Source organism: Eucyclogobius newberryi, unplaced genomic scaffold (genome assembly GCF_026437365.1).
Source record: "Eucyclogobius newberryi isolate DKJ021-1_F unplaced genomic scaffold, fEucNew1.0.hap1 SCAF_22, whole genome shotgun sequence".
NCBI classification, from domain to species: Eukaryota; Metazoa; Chordata; class Actinopteri; order Gobiiformes; family Gobiidae; genus Eucyclogobius; species Eucyclogobius newberryi.
This window is the reverse complement of record NW_027315857.1, coordinates 20784827-20807713: the sequence shown is the minus strand read 5'-3', so window position 1 is coordinate 20807713 and position 22887 is coordinate 20784827. Positions and strand designations below refer to the sequence as shown.

Sequence of the window (22887 nt, the reverse complement as noted above, 5' to 3'; positions counted from 1 at the left end):
GTTGTTGAGTAAAATTGGTTTTGCCTCAGAAAACGCAGCCGTGGGGTCAAAATGAGACCGCCGTGTGCCGTCTGCGTCTGATAAAGTTGTTCACAAACCAGGAAGTAGCACTGATCCGACGTTAGCGTTAGCTTACAAACACATCGCGGTGAATAATCAGGGGAGCGAGCGATACGTTTACGCTGAAGTTCAAAAGGGTTTAAAATAAACCGTTTTTGAGGTTTATAAGATGGTAATAATTATTTGCGTGTACTTCCTTTGTTCTAAGACACGTGATTTGCATCCAGTATTCTTCCATTCAGACGTTATAGAGAACTATTTTATTCATGACCTCTTCAGCGCAGGAGTTTTTACTTTCTGCTGCACGATGTTTCTGAACACGTTTAAAGTATGTTCGGTTTTTGTTTGCTGTTTAATGTTTAATGTAGCTCTGGCTTTTGTTGTTGCTCAAGTCTGTATTTGCATTAAGAGCAAAGGCTTTGCATAAGATTTACTGAGCTTGAATCAGTGCCTACAACACAGAAACCAGTCCTAAACCAGTCCTAAACCAGTCCCAGATCAGTCCCAGATCAGTCTTAAACCAGTCCTAGATCAGTCTTAAACCAGTCCCAGATCAGTCTTAAACCAGTCCTAGATCAGTCTTAAACCAGTCCTAGATCAGTCTTAAACCAGTCCTAGATCAGTCCTAAACCAGTCCCAGATCAGTCTTAAACCAGTCCCAGATCAGTCCTAAACCAGTCCTAGATCAGTCTTAAACCAGTCCTAGATCAGTCTTAAACCAGTCCTAGATCAGTCTTAAACCAGTCCTAGATCAGTCTTAAACCAGTCCTAGATCAGTCCTAAACCAGTCCCAGATCAGTCCTAAACCAGTCCCAGATCAGTCTTAAACCAGTCCCAGATCGGTCCTAAACCAGTCCTAGATCAGTCCTAAACCAGTCCCAGATCAGTCCTAAACCAGTCCCAGATCAGTCCTAAACCAGTCCCAGATCAGTCCTAAACCAGTCCTAGATCAGTCTTAAACCAGTCCTAGATCAGTCTTAAACCAGTCCCAGATCAGTCTTAAACCAGTCCCAGATCAGTCTTAAACCAGTCCCAGATCAGTCTTAAACCAGTCCCAGATCAGTCTTAAACCAGTCCCAGATCAGTCTTAAACCAGTCCCAGATCAGTCTTAAACCAGTCCTAGATCAGTCTTAAACCAGTCCTAGATCAGTCTTAAACCAGTCCTAGATCAGTCTTAAACCAGTCCTAGATCAGTCCTAAACCAGTCCTAGATCAGTCTTAAACCAGTCCCAGATCAGTCCTAAACCAGTCCTAGATCAGTCTTAAACCAGTCCTAGATCAGTCCTAAACCAGTCCCAGATCAGTCCTAAACCAGTCTCAGATCAGTCTTAAACCAGTCCCAGATCAGTCCTAAACCAGTCCTAGATCAGTCTTAAACCAGTCCTAGATCAGTCTTAAACCAGTCCTAGATCAGTCCTAAACCAGTCCCAGATCAGTCTTAAACCAGTCCCAGATCAGTCCTAAACCAGTCCTAGATCAGTCTTAAACCAGTCCTAGATCAGTCTTAAACCAGTCCTAGATCAGTCTTAAACCAGTCCTAGATCAGTCCTAAACCAGTCCTAGATCAGTCTTAAACCAGTCCCAGATCAGTCCTAAACCAGTCCTAGATCAGTCTTAAACCAGTCCTAGATCAGTCCTAAACCAGTCCCAGATCAGTCCTAAACCAGTCTCAGATCAGTCTTAAACCAGTCCCAGATCAGTCCTAAACCAGTCCTAGATCAGTCTTAAACCAGTCCTAGATCAGTCTTAAACCAGTCCTAGATCAGTCCTAAACCAGTCCCAGATCAGTCTTAAACCAGTCCCAGATCAGTCCTAAACCAGTCCTAGATCAGTCTTAAACCAGTCCTAGATCAGTCCTAAACCAGTCCTAGATCAGTCTTAAACCAGTCCCAGATCAGTCTTAAACCAGTCCTAGATCAGTCCTAAACCAGTCCTAGATCAGTCCTAAACCAGTCCTAGATCAGTCCTAAACCAGTCCTAAACCAGTCCTAGATCAGTCCTAAACCAGTCCTAGATCAGTCCTAAACCAGTCCCAGATCAGTCTTAAACCAGTCCCACATCAGTCTTAAACCAGTCCCAGATCAGTCTTAAACCAGTCCTAGATCAGTCCTAAACCAGTCCTAGATCAGTCCTAAACCAGTCCCAGATCAGTCTTAAACCAGTCCCAGATCAGTCTTAAACCAGTCCTAGATCAGTCCTAAATCAGTCTTAAACCAGTCCCAGATCAGTCTTAAACCAGTCCTAGATCAGTCCTAAATCAGTCTTAAACCAGTCCCAGATCAGTCTTTAACCAGTCCTAAATCAGTCTTAAACCAGTCCCAGATCAGTCTTAAACCAGTCCTAGATCAGTCTTAAACCAGTCCTAGATCAGTCTTAAACCAGTCCTAGATCAGTCCTAAACCAGTCCCAGATCAGTCTTAAACCAGTCCTAAACCAGTCCTAGATCAGTCCTAAACCAGTCCCAGATCAGTCTTAAACCAGTCCTAGATCAGTCCTAAACCAGTCCTAGATCAGTCCTAAACCAGTCCTAGATCAGTCTTAAACCAGTCCCAGATCAGTCCTAAACCAGTCCTAGATCAGTCTTAAACCAGTCCTAGGTCAGTCTTAAACTAGTCCTAAATCAGTCTTAAACCAGTCCCAGATCCTTGCTAAACCAGTTCTAAACCAGTACAAAACCTGTCCCAAACGAGGAACGAGGAACACAGGAAGTTCAGAAAAGCTCCAGAACGACCTCAATAACAAATGTTTGGCTGCGAGTCAGAGTCACACTTCCGTTAAACCAGTCTCTTCTTTCTTCTACTGTACGTTTCAAAATGAAAAGTACATAATTTATATACAATAAAATACAGCTGAAGTACAAATTGCTGACGCGCTAACCGATTCACACCTAATCATGACTTTCTGGTTGAATGTTCAGTCTAAATCGGACAGAGCGGGGCTTGTTTGAGCGCGCTGCCTAAACGGGGGGAAGTGGTTACCTGAGCAGCTCAAAACAAACACACGAGGCTTAAAACGGAGAGTTCTTCTGCGCTCTGGGGTCTAGAGTGTCCGCACGCTAACTCTAAAAACGCCGCGGCCATGGGAATAGTTACGATATCGACGGTATTTCTTTAAGGGGATCGACGTTCTGTCTCGTGTACTTTGCAGTAGTGGAGAAATCGTTGCTCTTTTGTAATACGCTGATATTCAAGCTGCAGAGGGTTGACTAAGTAACGGAATGACTTGTTATTTATCAGTTTAATTCTCTTATTTGTTCAGGGCTAAAAGGTGAATCACAATCGAATCAAAATCGCAGTTTGAACGGTCATAATTAGCAAATCGCTAACTCTACAAAGTGCTATAATTTCCTCCACATACGAAAGAATATCTCGTCTTATTCTGCATAAAATAGTATGTAACTGTAATAGTATAGATCTGTATAAACATGTTCTGAAATACTTTTATTACCGTATTTTCCAGACTATAAGTTGCACCGTTTTTCATAGTTTTGGCCGGGATGCGACTTATACTTATATTTATACTCTTATACTTATATGTGATATTATTTGTTATTTTCAACTTGCAACCGCATTTCATACTCCAGTGCAACTTATATACATTTTTTTCTTCTCTATTATGCAACTTATAGTCCGGAAAATATGGTAATTTGCAAGTTTGAATCCTGTGCTTAAAATGTGTTTTTAAAGATATTTTTTGTAAATTTCATGTTTTTAGCGATAAATATATTGTTCAGTTGCATAAAAAAGTTTTAATTTTCTTATTTTTCTGATATTTTCATAATAATTGATCGTTCGTTCGTGACAGGCTTATTAATAGCAGCAGGTTGGATTTTAAGACCAATTATAAAGAAGTATAAACCTTTTTTTAATCATTTTTTTCTGTCATAAAACCCACATTAGAGCTGCTTTCTACTGCCCTCTGTTTATATATTGTAGTTGTATGTATTAAAAATGTTTAAATTACTGAAGGAGTCAATCTCCAGAAGCATTTGTTCCGATTCTTCCCCGTTGCCATGTCGTTGTCGCAGCTCATGAAAAGCGGGCGCTGTCCCTTTAAGACGGGCTCGTTCAGGTGAGTCGCAGTCACCATCTGCTGAAAGTCAAACTGTCAAACTGTCAAACGTGGCTGTAATTTGACCCTCCTCAGCCCCTGTACCCTGCCTTTGTGTGGGCCAGATGAGAGCGCCCGACACATGGCAACCCCACGAGTCGTGACCCGATACAAAATATGTCTCACTCCTTTAGTGCCACCGAGGAGAGAAGAGGGTAGGAGTAGGAGGTGGGAGTAGAAAGTAGGGACTAGAAAGTAGGAGACGTATGAGTAGTATAAAGTAGGAGTAGGAGGATATAGTAGGAGACAGTAGTAGTATAAAGTAGTAGTAGAAAGTATGAGTTGGAGTAGAAAGTATGAGTTGTAGTAGAAAGTGTGAGTAGGAGTAGAAAGTATGAGTAGGAGTAGAAAGTATGAGTAGGAGTAGAAAGTGTGAGTAGGAGTAGAAAGTATGAGTAGGAGTAGAAAGTATGAGTAGGAGTAGAAAGTATGAGTAGGAGTAGTAGTGGAAAGTAGGAGACGTAGTAGAAAGTAGGAGACGTAGGAGTAGTAGAAAGTGGGAGTAGACAGTAGAAGTAGGATGTAGGACTAGAAAGTAGGAGTAGGAAAAGAAAGTCGGAGTAGTAGTTGTTGGTAGTAGGAGTAGGGTTAGGGAGTAGTTAGAGTAGGAGAACATGGTAGTAGGAGAATGTAAGAATAGGAGAAAATAGGAGATTGATCTTGTTTTAAGACATTTCTACAAAGATAGGTAGTAGTAGTAAATAGTAGTAGGTGGTAGTAGTCAGTAGTAGGTGGTAGTCAATAGTAGTAGGTGGTAGTAGTCAGTAGTAGGTGGTAGTCAATAGTAGTAGGTGGTAGTCAATAGTAGTAGGTGGTAGTAGTCAGTAGTAGGTGGTAGTAGTCAGTAGTAGGTGGTAGTCAATAGTAGTAGGTGGTAGTCAATAGTAGTAGGTGGTAGTAGTCAGTAGTAGGTGGTAGTAGTCAGTAGTAGGTGGTAGTCAATAGTAGTAGGTGGTAGTCAATAGTAGTAGGTGGTATTAGTCAGTAGTAGGTGGTATTAGTCAGTAGTAGGTGGTAGTCAATAGTAGTAGGTGGTAGTCAATAGTAGTAGGTGGTAGTAGTCAGTAGTAGGTGGTAGTAGTCAGTAGTAGGTGGTAGTCAATAGTAGTAGGTGGTATTAGTCAGTAGTAGGTGGTAGTAGTCAGTAGTAGTAAATAGTAGTTGTATATCGTGACGTCCCTGGTGCCTCACGCTCTGGTCTCCCGTGTCTCGTCTTCGCAGGCCGACATCTGGTCCCTGGGCATCACGGCCATCGAGCTGGCCAAGGGCGAGCCCCCCAACTCGGACATGCACCCCATGAGAGTCCTGTTCCACATCCCCAAAGCCCCGCCCCCCACGCTCAGCGGCGACTTCTCCAAGAGCTTCAAGGACTTCACCGAGGCCTGTCTCAACAAGGACCCAGCCTTTGTAAGGAACAGCATCTCGTAACCACGGCGACACGCGCTGATATCGCAAAAGTTATACGTTTATAATAAAGAAAGACATTATGTTAGTCAACTTTAGTTATCAAGGACTGAAGTGTTTAGGCCCGTTTGATCTGCGGCTCAATGCTTCCCCCTGGTGGACATATTCATAACATTATCCAAATTCAACACATTTGTTCACATGCAAAAGTTTAATAATGTTAGAATATTTTTACGTAAAAGTACAAGTACAAAGACGTCATAAAAACCTAGAAGTAGAAATTAATGAAACAAAAATTACTCAAGTAAGAGTAAAAAAATGTTAAAAAGTATTCCGGGTACTTACTGTTACTCCTGCTCCAGCTCCTACTACTACTACTACTACTACTACTACTACTACTACTACTACTACTACTACTACTACTACTTCTGCTACTTCTGCTACTTCTGCTACTTCTTCTACTACTACTACTACTACTACTACTACTACTACTTCTGCTACTTCTGCTACTTCTTCTACTACTACTACTACTACTACTGCTACTGCTACTACTACTACTACTACTTCTGCTACTTCTGCTACTTCTTCTACTACTACTACTACTACTACTACTACTACTACTACTACTTCTGCTACTTCTACTACTACTACTACTACTACTGCTACTGCTACTGCTACTACTACTACTACTACTACTACTACTACTACTGCTACTGCTACTGCTACTGCTACTGCTACTGCTACTGCTGCTGCTGCTGCTGCTGCTGCTGCTGCTGCTGCTGCTGCTGCTGCTGCTGCTGCTGCTGCTGCTGCTGCTGCTGCTGCTGCTGCTGCTGCTGCTACTTCTTCTACTTCAACTACTTCTACTTCTTTAGTGTAACTGCCTGAAAGTATTATTCTGATTATTTGAAGTTAATTTATTTTAATTAATTGGAACTGTATAACCAAAAATGAGAAAATCAATCCGTTTTTAATGATTAATTGAATGAAAAAACGTACAATAATGCAAAAATAATGCTTAGTTGTTTTATGTTTAAAAGTAAATACTAAAAAAAGGAAAAGAAAAAAAAAGCAACCGATATATCGCCCTTTCTTTCTGTAGTTTTGTTTCAGATCTTAACATTAATCAAGGCTAATAACGTGACATTTATCAGAATACGCGTTTCCTTCCGACACATAAAAAGACGTGTTTCGTTGCCGCCCCGGGACGGACGGAACGGACCGGAAACCGAAATCCCGCCTGAACCTTTTTTGCGGTTGCAGCGTCCCACGGCCAAAGAGCTGCTGAAGCACAAGTTCATCGTGAAGCACTGCAAACGCACGTCGTACCTGAGCGAGCTGATCGACCGCTACCGCAGGTGGAAGGAGGAGGGCCACAGCGGCAGCAGCTCCGACGACTCCGACAGGTGAGGGGGCGGGTCCGCTCGAGAGAAAGCGGGCGGGTCAAATGTGTCAAACGTCTGGTACAAATCCATGTGGTTTTTGAATCAAAACTGTGTAAAAATTTTACATTTTCTGAGTTTTTTCTGATTTTAGTGTTTGTTTGTTTTTTCCACAATATTAATACAAAATATGTGTAGACAATATAAAACGCCACAGTACAAAAAAAACACACACACAAAAATCAAAATTCAAACCACTAATGATAAAGAGTAATAGTACTATCATATCTACAATGCAATATCAAATGTTTGTTACGATTTATTGTTCAAGATTGTTGGAACTATACTGGAAAATCCGTATTATTATTATAATTATCACCTAATGAAAAGGTGTTATTGGTTTACCTCTGTTTTCTATCAAACTAACTAAGACTGATGGTCTGTCACTGTTAATTTGTGTTGAAAATGTCAGTGTGAAAAAATATCAAAATCTCAACAGCTATAGTGCTATTGGAAAAAATATCACATTTGAATATTGATTCCCCCCATGTAATACATTTTATTATTCAGAATTTTTAAAAAATCTTAAATTTCTAATTTTTCAGATTTTTAAATTTTTTATTTTTTTAATTGATTTTTACACAATGTTCTTTTACCTGGAGCGGAAATGTTTCAGAATCAGAAATATGTATTTCTATTGTCAGTGAATGAGAACAAGATTCACAAACTAGGAACTTTCTTCCCTGATAAAGCACAACATGAAATAACAAATATAATAGAAAAAAATGATAATAATAATAATAAGGCAAGAATAAAAAATTGGGTTAACTAAATATGACTAAAAGAAATAAACGTATACTAAATACTTCGACTGAATATAATTGAGAGAAGATTGAAGTGATCTAACAAAAAAAAGATCATAATTTAAAGAAAACCTTGAGCAAAAGAGATTTTATTTTATTTTTTTACATTTTGCACTCGAACACCTTAGATTTAAGTGTCCTGAAATGCGTTCCAGTGAATCGAGTAACAAAGAGAACAGCCCGTCCCCGGAGTGGTCCTTCACCACGGTGCGGAAGAAGAAGAATAAACCCAAAGTCATCACCGTCCTCAACGGCTCGGTCAGAACACTTTTCATCCATTTGCATTTTTCTGATCGTACGACGGCAGAATTTCTACTGTGTTTTATTTTATTGCGTTATTATCTTATCTTTTTATTGTCTTAGGTTCCGGAGCAGCTGAATAAGTCGACCAGTCTCACCACAGTCATCTCCCCCGTCTTCACCGAGGTAAAGTGTCTTTTATATTTTAGACATTTTAACGAGAAGGGGCAATTTATGCTGATTTTTGTGTCCGAAAAATGGGCAAATGTTCTAAAATGTCACTCGCTGAACCAAGAGTTAGTGGGACAAATTGATTCTTGGCATGCGTTTGACCAATAAATGTCGTTTGTCTCGCCGTCGTGTTCGATAAATTATATTTGCGATATTGTGTCTATCTGTGGAGCCAAAAAGTCCATAAACGCATTTTAGATTCGTTTTTTTGTTCTTTAAAAATATATATATATAAAAAAAATATATATTTTTTTTTTTTTTTTAAAGTAAAACTCGATTATTTCTGAATTTGTGTCACTTTTTACAGACATTTCCCGTTTGTCTGATAATCAAACCTCAACTAATACATTTAAAGACATGTTTTCACCAGGGCTGTTATCTTTTAGTCAATTAGTCGATTAATCGGACGATGGCGTCGTAGCAGACCGACGTTTTTATTACTTGACTGAATTTTTTTGGGGTTCAAAGGAATTCTATGGGACAACACTGTTTACTAGTACCTTTTCTGTATAAATAGTCGTTTTTGCATCCTTCCTGTGCAGTTTGGGTCAGACATGTGGACACGCTTCGCAGTTTTAGTCGATTAATCGGTCAATATCGGCGCGTCTTTGGTCGACCGAGGATTTCAGCAGTCGAGCATGGCCCAAATTTTCACACACAATTTGTTCGCATTGCCCTAATAGTCCGAACATCGTTGCCGGGAGATCCCCAAAAATAACTCGGGATGTTGCAACAAACGGTTTGCCTGAAGAGGGCGCCAACGCTGCACAGTCTTTAACGTGAAAGGCCTCGCGTGTGTTCAGTTGAAGCAGCAGCACAAGGAGCACTCGGAGCAGCGACTGGCCATCGAGGAGCTGGAGAGGAACATCCGCCTGGCCGAGGACGTGTGCCCGGGCATCACGGACAGGATGGTCACCCACATCCTCGCCAGGTACGACCCTGGTGCCCATACGCTCAGGCCGATAACGTTTTTTTATTTATTATTGCTGTAAACTAATAAATGTGTGTTCTAAAGTAAGGGTCTAATTTATTTTAAAGTGTGTAGAACCATTAGAACACATATGGAATTGATAGCGTTGTGATTTATGTAGTAGTTAGGCTTTAATATGATTATTCTTATCGTTCACATAGAATTTCTTGTTTTATTTATTATTATTTCAGATTATTTCTTTTTGTTATTTATTAAATTAAAGATTATTTTACCAGATCGTCGTGACATTGTGAAGAAAATATCTGTTTCAAGTAGAACAGGCAAAGGTTAAACTGCCAATCGTGACAAGTCGACGATACAAAATACATGTATGATTGTATTTTGATCATTGTTAACTGGATGTTACACTCTGAAATATCTTTTTATAAGAAATACAGTGGCATTGTTACACCAAAATGTCAAACGATGTATTTTTTTCAGTAATAATATGCTTTTTTTGTAATTATTCTCTATCTAGACGCTTCAGTCATCATATTTCAACCTGTATTTGTCTGATAATGTATTTAAAACGCTGACGATTCGAAAATAATCCAGGCAGCCCTAGTTTGAAGTGGTAAAAGTATTTGAAGTATTTGGTTGAACATGTGTAATCCTACTCACCCGACAACATTTATTAAGATTAATAAACTAAACTTGTGTGGAGCAAATCCCCCCATAGAGTTGCAATGGTCCATTTGAGATTATGACATTACCGTATTTTCTGGACTATAAGTCGCACCAGCCAAAAAATGCATAATAGAGAAGAAAAAAAACATATATAAGTCGCCCTGGAGAAAGAAATGTGGTTGTAAGTGTGAAAATAACAAATAATATCACACATAAGTCGCTCCGGAGTATAAGTATAAATTATAAGTATAAGTCGCACCCGGCCAAAACTATGAAAAAATACGGTAATTTTCTGCAGATTCAATATTTACAGTTGGATTCTAACCAATTTTGTCCCAAAGTGCTGCTCGCTTTGTGAAAAAAACCTAATTTAATAAAGTCACAAACCCCAGCGTCAGTTATTCATAGTTGACGGTTTAAAAGTACATTTTAACACTCTAAATATCTGTCTTTTTTGTCCATATTTTTCAGATTCACAAACAACTGAGCACGTCCCGGAGTCTCGCGTCGGACGTTTTGTCAAAGACTGTTCTTTGTTTTTCTTCCGGGGAAACGTTGGAGACTTTGCTGTGCGATGTTTCCTCTGCGGCTGTACACTTCATGTACCATACACTTTATATTATATTTCTATTTAATCACTGCTGCTGGTTTTATCTTAACTGGGATTCACCTTTTCAAAAACCAAATCAAGAAAGAAAACTATATTGTACTTTTTCTTTATTTATGTTTAAGAAATGGAGCTGGGCGTTTTGGTCACGTTCAGTGTGGAATTGCGTCGACGCTAACGGAGATTATTTACATTGTAGCTGTGTCAAGTTTGAATGTTATATATATTTAAAAAGGACAAATATTATGCATTATTTGTAGTGTTATTAGCCTTAAAAAATGCTCTTGAGTTTGTTTAGTTTGGCATTTCATGTTTTAGAACAAAAAAAAATGAATAGTTTATACCGTATAACACAGATAACATTTGGATCGCTGCTGTTTCCCTGAGCCATCTACTGGCTGCAGAGGGAATTACACACAAATCCAGGTCTGGGTTGTACGGATTGCGACTCTGGCAATAATTTATGGAGTTAAAAAACAGCAGAGATTATTCTCAGAGTCGCGTCACAGATTTAGAAAATGTCATTTATCGAGGAGATTCAGAACGGAGAACAGAGAGTGTTTTTGACGCTCGGAGGGGCTCGGACTTTATAACCAGGATTCATCAAACTAGCGTGAATGAAGCGAAATGCAATTCTGTGTAGGTTTATGATGAGGAACAATGTTAGAACATGTTAAAAAGCTCAAAAAAGTAAATTATGCGTGTGTAATATGTGTCCTTTAATACTATTGAATCAGAAAATGAACACGTTTCTCAAGCGAAAAACGTAATTTACACAAACAAAACGATAATCTTTACATTCATTGTTAACGTCCGACTTCTTCTCAATTGATTTAAAGTACGTTCACAAAATTAATTAAATCTTTCCAAAGTTGTACATTTTCAACATTAAAAAAAATGCTCGAAAAACATTCCGTATCTTGTAAAAACTCGATCCATTTCTTGCTGAATCGCGACCGGCTCATGTCTGATCCTCTGTTGGCGTCGCTCTGCTTCCACTTAGGGGCTCGAGTTTTGACTTCAAACTATGAAAAGTGCCTTAAATGCGTTTTTGTTTCCCTGCTGTAGATGCTTTTGTTTTGAAAGGACGGCTGAGAGCGATGGGAGCGCTTCCTGTCCACGTTTGTGTCATGTAGCCGTTTAGCACTTGATAAATGCCAATAACATTTTACCTGTAAATGAAAAATCAAACTTGTGTGTGCTTTTTTTTGGAAATTCAGATGTGCCAGTGACGACAGAGCATTTAGTTTGGAATGTATTATAATTAAAAATAATAATATAATTCCGCTTTGAGCCAGTTTATGCCTTACAGTTAGATTTTCTGTCTTTAAAAGTTAAAGTTGGCCCACACAATACATTATAAGTAACTAGCACAGTTTTAGCAAAAGTTGTTGATAATTTGCAGATTTTGTTGTCCCTTTTAAAATATTTATTGAAAAAAATAAAATAATATAATAATAGAACATTTCTGCTGATATATCAACACTTGCATTTAGGTTAATATAGAGGTTATGCAGGTGACATCACAGCATTCGGATTTTTTTTAGCATTGAGGGGCAAAAACAAGTCGAGTCAATGGTGAAAAATTACACTTTTTGTCCTGTAAGAGATGAAAATATAAAGCTTTCGGATTAAAAAACAAAAATCCAGTTAAAAGTTGTAGAAAAACAGATAAACAACAGGAACACCAGCTCACATTAATCACCAATACAGACTTTGTGATCTCATGCAGTTAAACTAAACGGGCTGTACCTGATTTTTACCGTTTTGACACTTTAAAAACAGAACTAATTCATGTACCTGTTTTTTTTTTAAAGTATAATCTGCTTTGCCGCAGTACAAATATATTATAGAAGCATCTATGTGGGTGAAAATGAGACCACAGCGCTTTCTCTGTCTAAACACAGAGCAGGAAGTGTGTTGTTAGCATGCTAATGTGTGTTAGCAAAACTTGCTCTGGGGTCAGAAACTCATGAAAAGTGCTTATAAACTCATTAAGTTGAATATCTTGGATGTTCAGAAAGCATTAGGTAAGCGAGCGATACACGTTGAGCTGTAAAGTTTTTTTAAAATTCAAAACTGTAACCGTGTGAATTTATTATCGTGTGCATTGCCGTTAGCGAACAAGCTAGCTAAACTCTGCGCAGTCAAAGCAGCAACAGAGAAACTACTTCCACTTCACGTTTTGCCGTATAAAGTTTAAATTTGAGCGTAACCATGGCTTTGTCGTATAAAAAGAATGTCTGCATAACCTCTATATTATTTGAAACGTATTTTTGGACAATTCAAACGCTCGTAGCACCGCTAGCGCTAACGGCTCCTCAAAGAAATGAACTAAAATGCTCTGTTTTTAATAGAGTCTCTGATCCACATCTGAAGGTACATGTTCATAGGAATTTAAGGAAATGTAGAGGTTTTTGATGTTTTTACCAAAGACACTATAATAACTATTGTACATGTCTGTCTTTTATATTCTTCATAAGGGATTGAACACATTCAGAAGGAGGGAGGGATGAAGAATTGTAACAAATGTTTTCTGTTATTATCGTCCAGGGATGTTGAATTTTATGAATAAATATTTAAGATTGATCGAGATCTTTTGTGTTGAATTTTCTTCGCTCTTTGTCCTACGCGATTCCACAGTTTGGACGTTTGGATCATGGCGCGTCCCAACTTTCACTTTTTTTGATCACATTTTATTAACGAAGAAAATTAAAATAATAAATGATCGTTAAAAAACTCACATCGCACAATATTGACAGTTTTCACACACTTCATTTGCACTCGCAGTACTTTTGTGGCACTAAACAACCAGTGAAGTTATTTTTAAACGTGAGGTAGGCTCTGTCCATAGTTCAAGTACAACGAGTTTTGAAAATGCAGTTTCGTTTTCCATTCAGAAGAAAACGCCTTAAATTGTTGGGCAAAATCAACCGTTTACTCCTCGTCACCCATAATCATTTACAGACTCACAACTTGCTCCTGTCCTTACCCCTGTCCTGCTCCTGTCCTTACCCCTGTCCTGCTCCTGTCCTTACCCCTGTCCTGCTCCTGTCCTTACCCCTGTCCTGCTCCTGTCCTTACCCCTGTCCTGCTCCTGTCCTTACCCCTGTCCTGCTCCTGAACTTCCCCTGTCCTGCTCCTGAACTCCTCCTGTCCTTACCCCTGTCCTGCTCCTGTCCCTCCCCTCTCCTGCTCCTGAACTCCTCCTGTCCCTCCCCTGTCCTGCTCCTGAACTCCTCCTGTCCTTACCCCTGTCCTGCTCCTGTCCCTCCCCTCTCCTGCTCCTGAACTCCTCCTGTCCCTCCCCTGTCCTGCTCCTGAGCTCCTCCTGTCCCTCCCCTGTCCTGCTCCTGAACTCCTCCTGTCCTTACCCCTGTCCTGCTCCTGTCCCTCCCCTGTCCTGCTCCTGAATTCCTCCTGTCCCTCCCCTGTCCTGCTCCTGAACTCCTCCTGTCCCTCCCCTGTACTGCTCCTGAACTCCTCCTGTCCTTACCCCTGTCCTGCTCCTGTCCCTCCCCTCTCCTGCTCCTGAACTCCTCCTGTCCCTCCCCTGTCCTGCTCCTGAACTCCTCCTGTCCTTACCCCTGTCCTGCTCCTGAACTCCCCCTGTCCTTGTCTTACCCCTGTCATGCCCCTGACCTGCTCCTGTCCCTGGACTGTCCTGCTCCTGAACTTCTCCTGTCCTTGTCGTACCCCTGTCCTGCCCATGACCTGCTCCGTTCTTGTCCCTGTCCTCCTGTCCTGCCCCCTGTTCCTCTACTGTTCCAGTACTTCAGCTGTCCTTCCCCTGTCCTTCCCCTGTCCTTCCCCTGTCCTGCCCCTGTCCTGCTCCTGTCCTGTCCCTGCTCATGTCGCGCCCCTGTCCTTTATCTTGTGACTTCAGCAACAACCCTTAGTCCCATCTACTCCACCTCTGCAGAACATTCAGCCTCCTCAGCCTCTCCTCTTCACCTCCGCCAGTGTCTGGGCCTCAGGGAGAGATTTTACTGAACTAATGTGTCTCCGTTTCAATGCGTTGCCCTGGTCCCTGCCCGCCAGGGTCTAGGGGCCAATGTTACTGTTGGTATGGTAACTTATTTTGTATCTGTATCAAATATATACTATGATTATTACTTTTTTCAGTTGATAAATCTCTGGTGCTGTGAGTCTGGATTTTCCAGGAAACCATAAACAAAGCTGTATTTGTTCTGTTACAGCTGTTATGTGTCTGTCTCTGAAAGATGGCGCTACATATACAGTACACTATTACAGTTTATCTTTTTTACCGTTTTACGACACAGGTCACTGAGTTACAAAAATGGTGAAACTACACGAGCCGGTGTAATCCTGTGTTCGTCCATTGTAGAAAATAATTAAGTTGTAGTCATCTGGACACTTTTTAGAAAAACAAGACATTAGGGTTAGTAACAGCAATCCAATCACTCAATTTTGTTTCATAATGAGTTAAATTTGTGGATTATTAAAGTATCTGATTATAGTAACCCTTTCTTTGTAATTACTGCCCAACACTGGCGGAACTATATCCATTTAATAACTACCGGTATTCTTTTCACCTCATTCACTGATCTGGAGAAGTCTATCCTGGTTGAACGCTTTTACTTTGTTTACATTTTACAAACTTTACGACAAATTCTCCACAACAAACTCTCTATCAATCTACCCTCTCGATCATCATGTCTACAGCGTTATCTTTGTTATTTTAGCCGGTCCTTTCCCCTCTCTCCTTCCTACTTCAATCTGAAACTCTTTAGTACTTTTCACACCTCTCCTCTCCTCTTCCTCATCCTCCTCTTCTTCCTCGTCGAGCTGAAGGCTTCCGGACGAAAACCGCATCCTGGCCAGACCCGCCGCAGCCCTCCCCATGTTTCCCATTGGAGGCGGGGCTAAGTAATACGGATAAAACACTTCCTGCTCCGTGTCGCTGTAGCTACCAGACGCACCGGTAAACATGCACATGGAAGCCGGTCGCTCTGGCAACGGCGACGAATTCAGCGGCAAATACGTCGGTCTCGTCGGTCTCGTCGGTCTCGTCAAGTGCGGGTAGTATCCCAACGGGCGAAACTCCGAGGCCGGGTTCGTGCTTCTTGAAAATGTGAACTTGACGTCCGGTTGGCTAGCGACACGGCGCGGCAAACCAGGAAGAAAGCTACTATCGTCACTGTAATGCCCCGCCTCGACTGGCCCGACGCCCAATAGCCTCGCTCCATTACTTCCCGGCGGGTAGACGCGCGGAAACCCCAAACCGCCCAATACGTGCGGGCGCAAATTCCTCCTTGGCGTTGGCGAATCGTGCGCCAACGGGTAAAATGTTTGCCGTCCGTCCATAGCGGTAAAATCCCTTCTTTGCGGTTGAGTGAATCGTTCCAAAGATGAGACGTAATCGGACAAGTACGGGTGTTTTTGTAGCGGCGTTGCCATGGGAAACGAGGGCAGAACCGGGTGGAACTGGTACGCCGGGTCATTGGGATATAAAAGGACCAAACCTTGCGGCGCGTCCGGAGGCGGTTGCGGATTTGGTCGGCGTCTCGAGCGGTTGGCATAAACCCCGGCTAATCGCTGCGCTTGCCGGAGTTGCCCCGCCCGCGCAAACTGCCTGGGATCCTCAGCGCCGGAGGTGGAGGCGGAGCGCAGTTTCGTGGAGTCGTGGAACATCGAAGGGGAGAGCGGCGTCACCTGGGTGAACGGGCGGAACGGTTGGGCGACTTCGTTGGAGGAGTGGCTGCGTTTGGTCATGCCGTTGGGGTCGAAGGGCTGGTCGAATTCGAAGCCGTGAAGGTGGCGGCGCTGCGGGTCGAGTTCGTTGTCGCTCTGAACGGCCAAGACCCGAGAAGACGGAGGGAACTGGAAGGAGTGTTCGAAAATCTGCAGAGGAAAAGTGAAGTCATGATTTTTATTACAATTTGATCTCTTCTTTGTTTGGATCTATTTGTGTATTGCACATTTTTAACCTATTTTTATTCGACTGCCAATGTCTAACAACACAGTCGACCTTTAGAAGTCTACGCTTCAACCAGCCTCAAGGGTTATGGAATAGTTCTTGTACTATACGCCCTTGTATATGCCTGGTACTATTAGCAGAAGCCCTGAATCTATATACAATATTGGAAACTTCTTGTTCAGTTGTGTCCGTATGTTCTTTGGCTTCTGTTCTGATCAGTAAAACGTTCTTCGATCTTCTTACACAGACATCGTCATAATATCCGAAAGAACTGTATTTTCACCAATGAGGTTGATTGTTTTTGGGCTGCTTCTCATTGTGTCGCATGTTTCTCTTCTGGCACCACCGCATCCATCGCCAAAGGCCTCACCTGTTTGGAGACATCGGTGAGAAGGTCTGGAGAGGATCGGCACTGTCTCTCGTCGTAGTCGGATTGATAATATGTTCTGAAAACGCACACAAAAATGTCTCATGTCAGTTAGAACGACCCATAACTATCATTAGTGTCAAAATTACTTCTGGGTGGAAGCTGGAACATCTTGGGAACTGTTGACCACCTTTTCTATCTCACTATACTACTGTTACTACTAAACACAGTGCAATTTTCAAATATTCTTTAATGTCTTTGCACCTGTCAAATGTTGAGATCTTTTTTTCTCCTGGTCCCAAACACTCCAGCAACTGCTTCTGAGTTCGACCGCTGAAGATCACAAAACGGTGGCATTACAACACGTTTGACGATGCATGTTTTATGATTTATGTTACGGAAATGATCTGGAGACTGGGTCGCACCTGTATCTGAACCTGGAGCCTTTGCTGGACAGGAGCGCTTTGTGCACGGCCTGCGGTTCCTCCGGCAGCCTGAAGAAGGCGTGGTACTCCACACAGATTTTCCAAAAGGACTTGCACACGTCGCGACTGGCCATGCAGAACACCAGAGTGTCCTTACCCAGAGCCTGAGCGATCACAGCAGTATTCTCATTAACTTATCCTTTGTTTAATAAAATGTACTATTGTATTTGTAATTATTTAAAGGCTGAAATGATCAACAGGATATTAGGGTATACATTTTGACCCTTACCCCGACTTTATCGTGCAGTTTGATGAGGAAGTGTTTGCGTCTGAAGCTCAATTTCCGAATCTTGGCCCAGTTGAAAGAATTGATTTTGGTATTTCCCTAAAAAAAGAACACATTTGAGTAGTTTCTAGGTAGCAGGTGTTAGCTTACAGTATTAGCAGCGGTCGATAGTAGGAGTTGGTAGTAGATATTTACCTGGAAGACCACCACCCCCGAGTGCGTGACCGCCAGGTTTATCCTCATTCCCTCTCCGTCGTGCGCAGCGTGAGGTCTGATGCCGTACATGTCCAGTTTACGAGCCACCTCCAGCAACTGTATGTCCGATTCAGAAGGAGTAGCACCTCTGAAAAGAAAACATTGGTTGATACATCGGCCATAGACATATCTATCATCCTCCCTTCTGTCAAAAATACATGTTCTTGTTGATTATGATTAGACTATCGTCTTTGGGAACGTCTACGTCTTTCCTGTGGCCTCCTCTTGGTGCGACATGCTCAGAAAAACAACATCCAGGAGGTTTCCAAGAACCCTGAGCAGCCTCATCTGCTCTTAGTGATGTGGCAGAGCAGAGAGTCTACTCAGAGCTTCTCCCGTGTAACTGAACTTCTTACCGTTTCTTCCTCTTCTTCTTCTTCGGTGTTTTATGGCGGTTGGTTTCCAAGTGTTACATTGCCACCACCTACTGTAGTTGTACCGTTTCTAAGAGTGCGTTCACACTGGCACATTCACCACATCAAATTTGGGACTAAACCAGAAACTAACACTGGACTAGATCAAGACACACCAAGACTAAAATGGGTTCAGATTTAGACCAAATAATGAAAAGTGTGAACACACCTGAAGAGGGCCCCCTAAGAGAGCACCCAACCCAAGTTTGACTAATTGACTAGAAACAAGGGGCTGAAAAATGACAAATTGTATTTAAATCTAGACACTTTGAATCGCAGCAGCTGCAGGGATGAGCTTGTTGTGTTGGTTTTGTTGCAAAGAAGTTTGGACAGAAAAGAAAACCTCAAAATGAAGTGATTGAGTCAATGCTTTCAGCTATGGTCAGGGGAGGTGGCTTTTTAATAACGTAGTCATCTGGACACTATTTTGAAATCGAGACTTGATGATCTGATGGTACTCGCCTGGGGAAATGCAGTATCAATTCTAGTTTCTGTTGTAGGATTGAGAGAACACTTCCTCGGGCCACTGCCATCAGATTGAAAATGAACTTTGGATGGGAGTCAAAGTCTTTATCAAAAGTCTAAAGGCTCAAACACTTCTCTCACACAAGACAGCTTCTCCACTGGTCCCTCCAAATAACATAAAACAGTCGTGGATCGCAGTCCGTCTTCACCTGTGTCTCTTGTGCAGCTTGGTGATCTTATGGTCCAGATACTCCTGGTTTGGGACGTACTGCTTCATGTCCAAATGCTGAGCGTCCATCTCCTCGTTGTAGTCGCCTAGTTCTGCTGTAACACGCAAACGGCCACATGTTGGGTTCCCGTGCTTTTTGGGTCACACGTCAACCTTTTACCACAGTTCCTACTTGCCTAACCTTGACCTAAACCCTAACAACTCACCTATGTAACCAACATCTGAACTTTAAACCACGATCTACATGAGAAAATGTACATCCCCTTGAAGTGAGCCTCCGTACTGACTTTAATCCCTACAATGCATTAACTCCGTCTTTTCCACATGCGCCGGTGAAAACGTGAGACTTACACTGCAGTACGTGCGAGACCAGCAGGGCGGCGCTGTTGTCGTTGCACGTCAGTCCACCGTTGGATAAGTCCTGTCTGATCTGTAAGGCAAAGAGGTACCTGCAAAAGCCACGCAACGATCAGAACTCGACTGAGAGAAGGCACGCGAGATTCGTCAGGGTAAACATATTTTTTCCAGTCCTGAACGCTGGCGGCGGTGAAGAGGAGAAGATGGAGAGGCTGAGGGGGGGTAATGAGTCTGTTGCTGTGGTGGGGGCAAGTTCATTCTTTCACCGTTGTTTTAATCTCATGGCTGAGCTAAACCTGGACTAGATCAAGACTGAACAAGGTCTAGAACGGGACCAAACCGAGTCCACATCGGGACGAAAATGTGCTCGATTTATGACAAAATAACTAAAAAGTCTTGTGATGTTTTTGAATAATGGCACCACTTTCTTAAGCTATTGTGAAAAAAAGCAGTCATTTAACTTTTGTTTTTATTTATTCTGACAGAAAAGACGTTTAGCTTTGGGTCAGTTCTTGTTTCATGTGGATAGGCCCAGTAATTACACCGATATTAAACACAAACCAGCTCGGTAAATCTACAATCTGACAGATAAACCGCTTCAAGTTCTGGCCAGTCCTCCAGTTGAAGTTTAAACTACTCTGTGTACCGTGTTGTGCTGTTGCGTGAAACCAGTCGATTGGCAGGAGGATGGAGAGGGGAGAGAGTGCATTTATACGGATGGCTTGAGACGAGAGCGGCAAGGATGAAATACAGTGGAGGATTTACCGAGTGAGTCCTCGCTTGAGCTGTCCAGGATCGGGAGGGAAAAACTTCACTATGAACCTGAAGAAGAGGTCGCTTGTGTCTGAGGAGAAAATCAATTAGGAAATACTGATGGATTTATTAAAAATGCGATCTACAATGCTAAAAGATTCTCCCGAAAGCCGTCACCAGCTCGAGACATGCCCTTTAACTATCAGGATCTAGCGCTTTACGTGGTTTTATTTGTATTTCTTTTCCTTAAAAAAACATTTTAACGTGATCTTTTTAGCTTGATTACTTTAACGGTGTCAAATTGTTCATGGCAATTTTTTGTGTTGTGTAACTTATGTCCATTGTTTGTTTGTGTGGTTGTTTTTGATGTCTTGTTTGCGCTTTGGGCTTTTTTGCACGTCTTTCCAACATGGTTTGTAACTGCAAATGGCAACTAAAATAAACTAAACTAAACTAAACGTGGCGTGTTCTTTGACTTGGATAAGTTGCATTTCTCTTATGACCGTTCGGAATGGCCAATTATATCAGTGCTAATTATCTGCAAATATGGAGGATTTTTTAACGTATTGGCCCATGAGTTGTTCCTAGTTCGACAGATGTTTTTAAAGACAATAAACTCTGCGCTTTGCAACTTTCATTCTGTCTTGAGTATCTGATCAGCTGATGGAAACAGATTTTGGCGCTTTCTTCCTACTTGGAGCGGTGGAACGACAGCGCCATCTGCTGCCCGACATCTTCAGAGCCGTGTCAGAGGTGTGAGAAAGTACAAATCGTGGAAAAATCATGAGCCACTTGAGCCACGATGTGACAAGCAGAACAACAAGAGCTGAAATCTGCCATCTTCAATGCAAACGGAGAACCACCTCACGGACCGGGACAACACTGAGGTCACCGAGAGCAACACGTCCCGCCAGAGGATCAGCGAGGCCACCGAGGTCTGTAAACACGCCCACTAGACTGTAAATGGGACGAGGGGGGCGTACCCACTCTCTCATACCTCTGCCACAGTACTCAAGATGATGTCAGACAGCAGATGGCGCTGTCCTACCGCTCCAAGTGGGGAGACGGCGCCAAAATCTGTTTAATGAAATCAACTGATCAAACTGCAGCGTCACATGACACTTCTGACTGAGTTTAAGACACAAAACATAGGTCTAAGAAGCTAAAAGATATAAAAACATGACCATAACGTTGGAGTACCAGACTTTTTTTCAGTATATGAGTAAATTGTGTTGTGTTTTTTACAAAAGGTAAAAAAAAAGTATAAACACTTGAGTCAAATGAGTGAACATATTTTTGTCTCGTCAACCCGGAAGTACTGGCTGAACGCAGCACTCTGATTGGCTGTTCTTGGGTGGTCCGCGCCAGTTTCAATTTGCCATCCAAAAATTAAATGAAAGGTTTTGAATAATATAATCGTGCTAAAGGCTTTGTGAGCGCTGTGGAAGAGTTACACAGATTTAAAAACCTACTTCAGGTAACTTTATTTAACTTAACTACAATAATAACCATCTAGAATTATTTTTACAAAAGGTGGAAGTGAATTTGTTTGTTTGTTGGGCCTTGCCATTGATTCGATTTCAAAAGTATGATCTAACACACTGGAAAACATTGGTTATTGTCCACGACAGTAAGACCAATACATTTCCTATTGGGAATTAAAAAAAAAAAATAACATTGGTCAATCCCTTGTTTTGACTTACATTTGATCTGTTTGGCCAGTGGCTTCGTTAGCTCTAACCAAACCTGGAAAACAAATCAAAATATGGCGTAAAACATGTTATAATTCCCATTTATCGCATATGACATCACATTTCTTACATAATGGCCGCTATGGTGTCTAAACTCCAAGCCAAAGTACTCCTTTTCCAACAGCTTCAGATGACCACACACTTTGTTGAAGAAATCCACCCCTAAAACTTTGTGCTGCAAGAAAATGAAAGATGAAAAAAAGAAAAATGACAAAGATAATTGGATTTTGTTTAAACCGAAATGGCTCAAATCTCGAGGGACGAGCTTCAAAATGTGGCACGAATCATTCTTTTAGCTTTGCATGGATTTGAACAATCAGTCTTTGAACTTGGATTTTGAATATAATACCGTAAGAAGTCATTTAAAATAAGGTTTTGTCCGGATGTGTAATTTGTGGGAAATAAATCCGCTTTATGACCTCAAAAGCAGCGACAAACCTCGGCAAAAGCTCTGGCAAATCTGGTAAAGACATAAAGTGCCTATGACGGGTTTTCACAATTTTCTAATTTTGACTTTATTTTGTGTATTTTTATACCTGTTGTACATATACATTTAAGTTTTACATGAATTGAGCCGGTATTTGTGGAGAAAACGTTGAAAAATCTGTGGAAAGAGACAGGAAGTGACATCACACCAGGGACATACAAACATAATTCAGCAAAATAAAAGGTGCTCTCATGTATTTTCATTCATCCCCAAAAAAAAGTTTGCTAGTTAATTTCTTAGTGTGATGTCATCAATTACAATCAGAAAGTGAAATTATTAATCAAAAAAATTAGCTATTCTGGTATAACATTTTTTTATTTTTTTTTCTAGCTAAATTTGAAATATAATTAACTTAACTGCATCTAAACTGTCAGGGCCACTTTAAAACACATATCAAAAAATGTCGTATTATCAAAACCAGATACTCATTTGAACAAGTATCGATTCTGATTATTTATTTTTTTTATTAATTAAAATTGGACCTTTCATGAATAGTTTTACAATGGTCTTCATGGGTGGATCTGTATCACTTTACATACATTGTTTTACTGAAAATAAGAAAAAGACAAGCATTTTTTAACTTGAAATGAGGGAAAAAATATGCAAAAATTGACAAATCATATTTTAAAAGTCAAAATATACTATAACACTGCTTGTATCAAT

At 41.3% G+C, this 22887-nt stretch overlaps 2 protein-coding genes across 2 annotated transcripts in view; one reads left to right on the top strand and one right to left on the bottom strand.

The window, feature by feature from the left end:
- Positions 1-13090, top strand: part of stk26 (serine/threonine protein kinase 26) — a 42205-nt gene extending 29115 nt beyond the window's left edge. The window contains exons 7-12 of the mRNA XM_072458963.1: positions 5393-5578; positions 6839-6981; positions 7976-8078; positions 8184-8246; positions 9095-9222; positions 10360-13090. Coding sequence (XP_072315064.1) covers positions 5393-5578; positions 6839-6981; positions 7976-8078; positions 8184-8246; positions 9095-9222; positions 10360-10375 — 639 coding nt within the window. The 3' untranslated portion in view covers positions 10376-13090. The remainder of the gene's footprint in view (positions 1-5392; positions 5579-6838; positions 6982-7975; positions 8079-8183; positions 8247-9094; positions 9223-10359) is intronic.
- A 2085-nt stretch (positions 13091-15175) lies between these two features.
- LOC140371525 (FERM domain-containing protein 7) overlaps positions 15176-22887 on the bottom strand; it is a 37057-nt gene continuing 29345 nt past the window's right edge. Inside the window, exons 8-18 of the mRNA XM_072458695.1 lie at positions 21808-21912; positions 21690-21732; positions 19999-20077; positions 19228-19325; positions 18857-18971; positions 17710-17857; positions 17518-17613; positions 17229-17392; positions 17068-17136; positions 16807-16882; positions 15176-16360 (exon numbers count right to left, since the gene is read on the bottom strand). Coding sequence (XP_072314796.1) covers positions 15176-16360; positions 16807-16882; positions 17068-17136; positions 17229-17392; positions 17518-17613; positions 17710-17857; positions 18857-18971; positions 19228-19325; positions 19999-20077; positions 21690-21732; positions 21808-21912 — 2178 coding nt within the window. The remainder of the gene's footprint in view (positions 16361-16806; positions 16883-17067; positions 17137-17228; positions 17393-17517; positions 17614-17709; positions 17858-18856; positions 18972-19227; positions 19326-19998; positions 20078-21689; positions 21733-21807; positions 21913-22887) is intronic.